Source organism: Uranotaenia lowii, chromosome 3 (genome assembly GCF_029784155.1).
Source record: "Uranotaenia lowii strain MFRU-FL chromosome 3, ASM2978415v1, whole genome shotgun sequence".
Classification (NCBI taxonomy): domain Eukaryota; kingdom Metazoa; phylum Arthropoda; class Insecta; order Diptera; family Culicidae; genus Uranotaenia; species Uranotaenia lowii.
In genome coordinates, this window is record NC_073693.1 from 167,658,507 (window position 1) to 167,669,211 (window position 10,705).

Sequence of the window (10,705 nt, forward strand, 5' to 3'; positions counted from 1 at the left end):
TTTAACCCGATAGGCCCATTTAGGAAACCTTTCCCCTATGTGATACGAGCGACACGGGTGCTTTATTCGTTCTAACTTGTCTCGCTTCTAATAGAGAATTCGTTTTCGTGTGGTGGTGCACCGGGGCACTACCGGTAGTGCACTTTTTGCTGTTTTCATGCTCGTTTTCAGGATGAGTAGTCCACTGGTAGTGCACCATAAAGTGGACGGTGGAACACTCTGAAAATATTCGGTGTTGCTTGCGCTCTCACCAATACTATCATGAATTTTGACAGCACATGCTTCCCGTTGTAAACAAATATCAGCTGGTTGGTTTATTTCTATACCGCAAAAATTGCGTTCGAGCTGTTTTTTTCTCTTTATTATCCCGAAGAACGGAAACTTGTTCCGGATTCAATACCAGTGCCGTTTCCAACAGAGGCGGAGAATTTCACCTGGATGGCACGTTCCAAAGTGTTACGATGTTTCGGGTTTTAATAATTGCAATAACGAGCGATTACTATAACTACAACTTTTATTCGAGTTTATTGGCAAATACTTTTCGAGACGCCCAACAGATAAGCGCGCGCTCTTGGTGCTCTCCTCCAACTAACTCCCCAACCTTCAGTCCTAGTACATCTGTCATCAGAAAGGCTCATGTCACTCGCTGCAGGATAAAGCCTTTCGTGGTATCGCAACATCTCCCCCTCAATAAAGATGATAGTCTCTATACCTCACAGGAACGTTTCGGGTTCTACCAGATCTCCTAAGAGGAAAAACTTCATTGTTTACTCCTTCTACCGGCAACTGTGGTGTGGCAATTTGTTTCGTTGGATACATATCAAAACTGTCGACCAATATATCGAGGGGAAGTTGTGGCTTATTACTAGGTCCTTCACCATAGCGACGTATCATTTGGTTAACATGGGCTGTCACGATTCGCCCATTGTCTAATTGCACCGTATACAACACGTTACCCAGGCACTTAACAACTTCACCTGGACTCCACTTCGTTGATTCTCGTACATGCTGCTGAACATACACCGCATCGCCACTCTCAAAGCGTCGTATCCTATCTGCAACCGGCACCTTATCTTGAGGGATATTTTTCGATGGTAGCAATAGGTCTAAATTTGAACGTATACGACGTCCAAATCAGAGTTCAGAAGGTGATTTCCCACTGCTTGCATAACGGTTCGGGGTGATTCTATAATTCAGCAAAAATGTATCCAATGCGACTTGCAAATCTCCTTCTGGATGATGAATTTTGGCCAACGATCGTTTAAACGTGTCGACGAATCTCTCAGCCTGCCCGTTAGACTGAGGGTGGTAAGGTGGACTGCGCACGTGCTCGATGCCGTTTTTTGTACAAAAGTCTAAGAAAATATCCGAAGTGAATTGGCGTCCATTATCACTGACTAATGTGTCTGGCATTCCGAAGCGACAGAATACATCTCGTAGCATCGTAATTGTAGCAGCCGAAGTGCTGGTTTTCGATGATATTATTTCGGGCCATTTGGTAAAAGCATCAACAATTACCAAAAAATATAACCCGTAATGCGGCCCTGCATAGTCAATATGCACTCTTTGGAAAGGCCTAGTTGTCTCAGGCCAGGACTGTGGAACCGCTCTAGCTGGAGCTTTCAAAACTCTAGAGCACTGTGCACATCTTCGCACCCATTCTTGAATATCTGTATCCAACCTCGGCCAGTAGATGTAGCTTCGTGCCAAAGCCTTCATTCGCTCTATGCCTGGATGAGCTACGTGCAGTTGTTTTAAAACTCTTGTGCGATAACAGCTTGGTATGACCAAACGTTCTCCAAACATAAGGCAACCCTCAGTGATTGATAGAGAGTCCCTTATTTCGTAGAAATGCTTAGTTTCTCCTTGTAGCTTGTTTGTTGATACCGGCCAACCGTTTTGAAGAAAGTTGGCAACCTTCAAGAGCACATCGTCCTCGTTGGAAGCAGAACGAATCATTCTTAAACTGAGAGGTATATTTAAGGAATTTATCGCAACATGAAGTACCTCTTTTAAGTCCGCATCCACTGCTACCGCTGCTATAACAATTTCATCGTCCGGCTTCGCACATCGATCTATCAGCCTGGATAATACATCTGCATTTCCGAAATCCGTGGTTCGCACGTAAAGGATTTCAAAATCGTAGGCCAAAAGAGTGACCGCCCATCTTTGTAGACGATTCGCAGCATAAATAGGTACACCTTTTTTGGAACCAAATATTGATAGCAAGGGCTTATGGTCCGTTTCCAGCTTAAAAAGACGTCCGTAGATAAAGCGATGAAAACGGGTCACAGCAAAAATTAGAGCGAGCCCTTCCTTCTCTATTTGCCCGTAATTCTGTTCAGCTGATGACAACGCACGAGAAACATGGTAAATTGCCTTCCTAGTTCCGTCCGGAAAAACATGGTGAATGCACGCACCGATGCCAAAGTTAGATGCGTCAGCAGAAACTATTATCGGCAATTGTGGATCGTAGTGTGTTAATGCCAAATCGGATAACAAAATAGTCTTAAGGAGTCGAAACTTTTCTGGCATTGTTCAGTCCAGTCGAAATGCGAATTTGCTGTCTTCAATAAATTGTCCAAGGGATATCGCAAATTCCGCATGTGGGGAATGAATTTCCCGTAATAATTTACAGCGCCCAAAAATGATCGCAACGTTGCGACGTCGGTAGGCGCAGGCATGTTAGAGATGGCCTGTGTTTTGTTCGGATCTGGACGGATTCCCGCACGATCAATAATGTGGCCCAGGTATTTTACCGATTCCGCAAAAAACTGGCATTTCTCCTCCTTGAGGCGCAATCCGAACTCTTGAAACTTCCTCAGTACCTGGTCTAGACGATAATCATGCTCAGCTTTCGTACATCCGGTTATAATTACATCGTCTATGTACGGTTTGACGCCAGGAATTCCTGCAAGAATGGTATCTATTACTTGCTGGAACGCCCCAGGTGCGGAACGCAGACCCGGCGAAAGTCGGTTGTATTGATACAGGCCTTTATGCGTATTTATAGTCAAGTACTTACGAGACTCTTCCGAAACATTCATCAGCAAATAACCGTCACGCAGATCCAAAATGCTGAAAATTATTCCACCAGATAATGTTGCAAATATCTCGTCAGGCGTAGGAAGTGGATATTTGTGAGGTGTTAACACTGCGTTTAAACCGGTGGAGTAATCTCCACAAATTCGCACCGACTTATCCGACTTTTTCACGACCACAATAGGAGCAGCCCAATCGGAATACGTGACAGGTGTAATTACTCCACGTCTTTCGAGCCTGTCCAACTCATTTTCAACAAGGTTTAAGGAGCCAAAAGAAACTGGACGCTTTGGCCGGAACACAGGAACAGCGCCTTCTTTCACCGCTAGATTCACTTCAACCTTAGCACAAACACTTGGCTCATCCGAAAACACATCCGAGTAGGTTGATTTAAGCTTTTTGATTTGGTCAGTGCCGGAAAGCTGAAGCTGTCGACAGATGCTGTTGATCGGAACGTCCCAAATACCAAATTGTTCGATCCAATCGATTCCCAAAATGTTCAGATTCGATTTGGTAACGTAAACAATGCCTTGTTTTGATATCTCACCTAACGTCAGGGTTGCTTGGAACTGCGATGATAATTGTAATTTCGTCCCAGACGCTGTTAACGCTTTTGCAGATGTAGTGGTGGTTGCGGGTTTCCCAATGATTTCCCAGCGCTTCTCAGAGATCACTGTAATATCTGAGGCAGTGTCAATCTGCAATTCCGTTTTGACTTCGTTTATTAACACTGTTACATATTTTCGAGCCGCCTTGCTTAGCACTTGATTGCACACTAACGATCGGGAATGGTATCGGTGCCAATTACTACTACCATCTCCCCGTCTACTGTCACCACCTGTACGATTATGCCTGTAGGAGGTATTTCTGGGAGGACGAATACAAACACAATACCCTTCTTTATGCCCGAATTGTTGACATTCCGCACAGCGATGGTTTGCGTACTCGCAGTCACGAACAAAATGAACGCCACCACACAACCAACAAGGAGCTTTTGGTAGGTTAGTCGGTCTTGTTCGTGTATCGGTGTGTGTAGCTGCTTTATGTACAGAATTCACTTCTTGCTGCTCTACCATGGATGTGTCTTTCCGTAAATTCACCAATCTGTTGCATTCATCCGCTAGTATGGCAAGGTTCATAGTGTCTGGTTCGGTTTCCAATCGGTTTATGAGACGCATTCGTATTTCTGCTTCGTCCGGCGATTGTAAGCCACATACGAACACTAGGCACTTAAACTGGTCAACGGTTGTTCTGCCAACATTGAATTCTTCACAGCGCCTATTAACTGCTGCAGAATAGCTGATGTAATCTTCATGGCTCGATTTTACTGTTTGAAGACAACGATAACGCTTTCGAAACATTGACGTGCCTTCTCCGAATACAACTTGAAGTTTAGCAATCGTCTCTTCGAAATTCAAGTCCTTTGGGGTTTTTGGCAGTATAAAATCAACATAACGTTGGTGTGAAGCAGGAGAGAACTTCCTTAACAGTAACCGAACTTTGCTTGCGTCGTCCAGAGCTGACGCATCCTTGCTGAATAAATCTTCGTAACGGCTATACCAAGTTAAAAAGGTGACTTCATTTTCCGGATCGTACACGAACTCAGACATGGTATTGGACAACGATTCCAAGACAAACTCATTCGCGTTCGTTTTCTGCGCCACTGAATTTTTCACAAGCTCCTCAAGAAGTTTCTGCTGGCCTTGTAGGATGCTCATCAAGAGCTGGTCGCTTGGTTGATGATTGGTAGCCATTGCTGTTATACAAGCAACTCAAAATTGTTTAAACGAACGCCGCGAGACACACACGCAACCGAAATCCTCGTCGCCAAAATGTTACGATGTTTCGGGTTTTAATAATTGTTATAACGAGCGATTACTATAACTACAACTTTTATTCGAGTTTATTGGCAAATACTTTTCGAGACGCCCAACAGATAAGCGCGCGCTCTTGGTGCTCTCCTCCAACTAACTCCCCAACCTTCAGTCCTAGTACATCTGTCATCAGAAAGGCTCATGTCACTCGCTGCAGGATAAAGCCTTTCGTGGTATCGCAACACAAAGCAAACAACGCTCCCAAGAAGAAATGTGCCCAGAAGGTTTGCTGCAATCGGTTCCAGGCGATGCCGAAAAAGAGCAGCAAATCCGAGTGCAAAAAGGCCAACCCAAAGATCTGGTGGAATCGCCCAAACCGAAAAGTTTTCTTGTTCGGGAGGGTCCTACAAGTTGGTCTCCACAGCAAGAAGCGTTCAGCTGCATCGAAGCTACTCTGCTTCGAGCTGTGCCTTAGGGTGACGATGCTCGGTTGCGCCAAGTCCCGGATTCTTACCCGTTGCCTTTCAAAAACGGTAGTTCGAGACTAAACCCGCATTGGGAAGCTTCGTTCGTTTCGGTCTTTTAGCAAAATTTTCTCCCCCGATTTCCGCGATCTGAGATCGCCAATTTCACTTCCAAGAATTTTTCTTTTGTCATCTGAAAACGGAAATAGGTACTCGAGGTATTTGCGAGGAATAAACGTTCAAAATACCGGAACCTTCAAGCTGGGGTAACTGCAGTCTAGCAGCAGCAAACATAGACCACCCAGAATCAGCCGGTATTGCAGTTATCATCAGAGCCAGAGGCGAATCTACCAAGTAAAATAAATCTGAAATCTTCACAATTCAACATAGTATATAAATTCATGCTAAAATTTTCATATTATATTTTTAAATTGCGACCCAGAGATGGGTCTTGACTCAAACACTCAGTCAGCGAAACTTTTTTTTGTAGAGAAATGAGTCCAACTTAGATGAAATTTCAGGGACTAGATAAGAGAAAATCGATGTTGAAAAACATGCGAAAAAAAAATTCGCCTTGTCTCCCGGTGAGACTTGAACCCACATCTTGCGCCTCTCCGGGGCCCATGTATTAACATTCTACTACAGGAGACCAACCTGGCGTATGAATATTATAGAGGAACATGCCCTATTATGCGCCACCTAAGCGAATTGCTGATTTTCTATGTATTCCACGTACAAATTGTGTTAAAAATGAGTGTAATCGTTGAAGAAAAGTGTTTTCTACTAATTCCTATGATTTTTCATTTCTCAAATTGCTATAGTTTCTTCAAAATCATAATTTTTAAAAACCATATTCAAAGCCACAGAACAAAACTGTGTTGCGAATACGCGCCGCTGTGTATTCAATACGCGCCTAGCAGCCGAACACACCCGAGAGCAGCCGAAGACCGAAAACACACCAACACTTACAGACACTTTGACTGAAAAGAAAATCAAAATGGACTAATAGTAATTTAACCAAAAATGAAAAATAGATTTTTTGGGCTGAATTAACGCTCAAAATATGGTTTTAGACTTATTGTTCATATTCAATGAAAATTGGCCTTTTTGAAAAATTAATGCTATTTTCAGCCTACTACGATTGGCGCGTTATGAAGAGCGCATGGGCCGTGATAGAACATACCCATAAAAAGCATACCTTAGCGAGTTCAGTATGATTTTTTAGCATTAAATCATAGTTTAGATTCTCCTCTATCGATGTGTCAGAAAATATTCCCCCTTATTCTGCGCCGCGCGTGAGGTGACGACAGTCGAGTCGAGTCGGAGTCACGTGAGTCTTGTCACCTTATTCCCGAAGCCGATGTGACAGAGCATACGATTTGTCACTCACGGTGACTACTAGATTAGGTTAAGAACTAAAAAAGTTCATTCTAAAAGACGTTTCTCACCTAAAGCGACTACTGAAATCGGGTGACTCGACTACCGTCACCTCACGCGCGGCGCAGAATAAGGGGGATTGTCTTATTCGTTTATCTCTGCTTGGTGACACCTTATTGAAAGTGTTTTAAAATTTAGATCGAAATGAAGAAAAACCTAAATTGTGAAATTATCACGAAACAGGGGCATTTTAAGGAAAAATTCATACTTGCCATGACCAATCACAGCATTTAAAACAAATTGGTAATATTTTGCAGGCTTAAAATGTTTCAGATTCTTCAAAACAAGAGTGGCGCGTATTAGCCACATGGGGCGTTATATGAACTTTTCCCCTACTGGTTGAGTGTCGATGTCTATCGGAATGAAGGGAATAGTTCTCCCATGTGATCATAATCATTTTTCTTGGTCTATTTCTATTCCCATCATTTCATCTTACGGTAGTTGGAATCAAGTTTGGACATTTTTAAGCAAGGCAAGATTTGCATTGCCTTCTCATATCCTGCACGGGTTGTCAGTTATGATGAGAAATGATGCGTTTGCCGTATTTGGATATCCAGCCAATTTCGGTGTTTGGCATATTATTTAAGAGATAATGATCAACTAAAGTAAATTTCATTTCAATTTTCGAAGTCAAACGAAAACAAATACCAGCTGTAATGGATTTTTGACAGCTTGATGTTTTCTGTTGACACTGCCGATTTCACGTACACCAACAAAGGTGGGTGCAAAACTCGATTCATGCTCGTTTTCAGCGTGGAAGGTGCAACACTTTCGTGAGGTGAAAACAAATACGGTATAACTGACCAGCAGCAGCTTGTAATAGTCTTTCGAGTCCAACCGGCTATCTTCTATTCCTTAACCTACACCTGTTTAACCTACACTACTCCACACATGCACTATTATCTGTTGGTCAGAACTGCTGGAGATGCGTGTGGCATGGATATAGTAATTGATATTGTTTGTCGGTTGCATTGATTATTGTCTGGCTTGCGATGGTGCAGTTTGGCGCGAACAGCTGCTTTACTTCATTTTTCGGAGTATTTTCTATTTTTTCAAATAAAAATTTGGTCTGGATGAAGGCAGTCCAAATCACTATCAATCCACGCCAGAATTTTGAATTTTTCTGTTCTCGGTTTGTGATAATCTCAAAGCAGACTTTTACCCGACTCGTACTTTTACCCCACCTTACTCTAATGATTATGAAAAAGAAATATGAAGTAGAAATAAGTGAGTGTAGTATTAAGTAATTACGTAAGTACGATTTTGGAAATTTTTGAACCTCTCTCCCCCCACCCTGGTAACACAAAATAAGGTTTACAAAAACCCCCCTCTCCCTAGTAAGATCTTAAGTTTTTTTTGTTAAGAAATTTACACGTTTTTTTTTTCAAAAATAGCTTGAAAATATTAAAAATGTGACATCCATGCTCCATAGCAAAGCACTGTTTAGGTAGAACATAATATCTGCATTTGAAAAACACAATTCATACAAAACAACAGATAGGAATTTCATAAACGGTTATAGAAAACTTTATTTAAGACGTAGCATGTTCGGGGTAACAATAATCTTAAATAAATTACCACAATCGAATAAACAATATAAAATCTGAAATCCGATCCGAAAAGATTGAAAGATTAGGCTAGCACAAGATACCATGACATTTTTTATGTTTTTGTGCTGAAAATCATAAAATCTAAAAAAAAATCATTCTATGCTATTAAAATTGGTGAGAAAATGTTTAACGACAATAACGTTGTCAACTAACCTTAAAACTCAGACTCATTTGAGCGGTAAGCGATAAAGTTTTAGGTTTTTTTTGGTAAATCGTATGTAAAACTTGGAGTTGGTAGTGTCTTTCACTGAAAAAACTGTCTTGATGAAGTCATTTTCGAAATATGATGGACAAAAATCGTGGTGTCACAACGCGCCACTTTCTTTTTTGATTCTATAAATTTTCCAATTAAAAAGATTGTTTGTTTGTTTGTTGTTTTTTTTTTGTAATAATTCAAAGACATAAAAAGATAAATAACATAACTACACAGCAAATGTAAAATTACGCAAATGTCATGTAACAAAAAGGAGCAGGACATTTACCGTAATTTTACAGGTCGAAAAATAAATTACGTGACATTTAATTTTTAGTGTTCAACTTTTTCACAAGACATTTGCTGTAACAATAAATGAATCTTCGTTAACTTTCAAGGAGAACAATTTGAAATTACAGTTTTGGTTAATTACAGGTTGATTTATTTTAAAGGTTGCAGTTTAAGTGACACGTAGCAGTAATAGTACAGTTTAAATTTCCTGTGTAACATAAAAATGAACAACTTATAGGTAGTGAAAAAAGCCTGAGTAATAGATATGGTTTCTTATGGCTGTGACGAATTATTAATGTAACATTTCTTACGTAAGATTTTTGGAACCATTTTCCAATTTTTGGATATTTTATCCACCGGAAAGATGTGAGAAGCGGTAAAACGGCTTCAGAAGTTTCGGTTGCATGAGGTCCCGGTATCGAAACATAAACAGCCCTGCTCCTGCCAACTAAAGACGAACGGATCCGAATCAGAGAAAAGTGTTTCCTCTCGATGATGGATTTACAGTTTTAAAACAAACAAAGCTGCAGCCTTTCAAATATTTTTCAAATTTTTCATTAAAGAAAACTTTAAAAAACAAGTTTAAGATGCGAGATATTATGTCATCATCATTTTGTAATCATTAAAAGATAACTTTATTACAATACATTAAATAAAAAATTTATTCAGTGTGGTGTTATATAAATGTTGCATCTAAACCCGCTGTTGCATGATGCCCCGTTTGACGGTATTTTATTTTCATTCTGAACACTCTTCATCTCATCTCCACAGTTTTGAAAACAGGAAACAAAAATTTTTCAGAAAACTAATAGTCAACTTCTTTGTAATGTAATTTGAAACTCAAGTAGTAGTTTTCATTTCAAGAGGATGATTTAAAATGATTTTAATCATTATTAAAATTTCTAACATCTTAACAAGGCGTAGCCAAACACACCGGGTTAGCTAGTTAAGTATCTAAATCTTCTAATATATGAAAGGCTTGGTATGTCTGTATGTCCTCCATGGTCGCGAAAATCACTGAAAGGGGGCGTGAAAATTGGCGTGGATAAGATTTTGAGGCCGGGAATTGTCCCTACGAAGTTTGAAGCCCCTCACCATCCAATAAAGGGAGGTCACAATACTAATCAAAGAGAGTTCAGAAAAACTGTCGATATCATACTTATTACAATTAATTCACGGGCGAAAATGTACTGATGTAGGTACGTTTCATTATAAAAATCTTTTTCTCCAGGCGAAGCATGCTGAGTGTAATAGCAATTTTTTTCTTATTCTGAAAGTTTTTTTTTAACATTTAGAACAAGTTCATCCGTGTTGGGAAAAAGTGGTAGAAATTTTGACACTTGAAGCACATTTTGAAAATTTTACCATGCAAACAATCTTTCAAGATTTGCGACCGTCAATTTTTTTTTACAACACAAGTTATATTTTGGCATGCTGTGATGCAAAAAGAAAGTTGGATTTGTATCACTTGCAGCTGAAAGAGAAACAGTGTTGTGAAAAAAATTGGCGGCCACAGATAAAAAAAAAATCACTTGGTAAAATTTTCAAAATGTGTTACAAGTGTCAACATTTCTACCACTTTTTCCGATCACGGGTGAACTTGCTCTTGCATTTTCAGTATTTATATCCGAAAGATTTGAGAAAATGACTCCACAATAAATATCTAATATCAGATATTTTTCATTTGTTTAAAACCTTATCGAAAATTTAGGGTGTACTGGAAGAGCTGAACTTGAACCATAAAAACTCAATAGACCAAATAAGTTTTCTCATCTTGTTTTCTTAACAGCAGCAGCCTTTCGAAGGGATTCCTAACACCGTTGTTGACATGCATTCTTCAACAGAATTTGCCTC

At 40.1% G+C, this 10,705-nt stretch overlaps 1 protein-coding gene across 1 annotated transcript; it reads right to left on the reverse strand.

The window, feature by feature from the left end:
• Positions 1-687: 687 nt before the first annotated feature.
• On the reverse strand, positions 688-4,403 carry LOC129752822 (uncharacterized protein K02A2.6-like). The gene is made up of 2 exons (XM_055748603.1): positions 2,864-4,403; positions 688-1,106 (listed from the first exon to the last, which is right to left on the reverse strand). The coding sequence occupies exons 1-2, from the start codon at positions 4,401-4,403 to the stop codon at positions 688-690; spliced, it is 1,959 nt and encodes a 652-aa protein (XP_055604578.1).
• Positions 4,404-10,705: the final 6,302 nt, after the last annotated feature.

What these genes read in the sequence shown, in the direction of transcription:
- LOC129752822 (XM_055748603.1), bottom strand. Translation starts at nt 4,403, where the DNA reads ATGTTTCGAAAGCGTTATCGTTGTCTTCAAACAGTAAAATCGAGCCAT. An exon ending in CGATGTAATTATAACCGGAT is followed by an intron (nt 1,107 to 2,863) that starts GTACGAAAGCTG and finishes GTTCAAATTTAG; the next exon opens with ACCTATTGCTACCATCGAAA.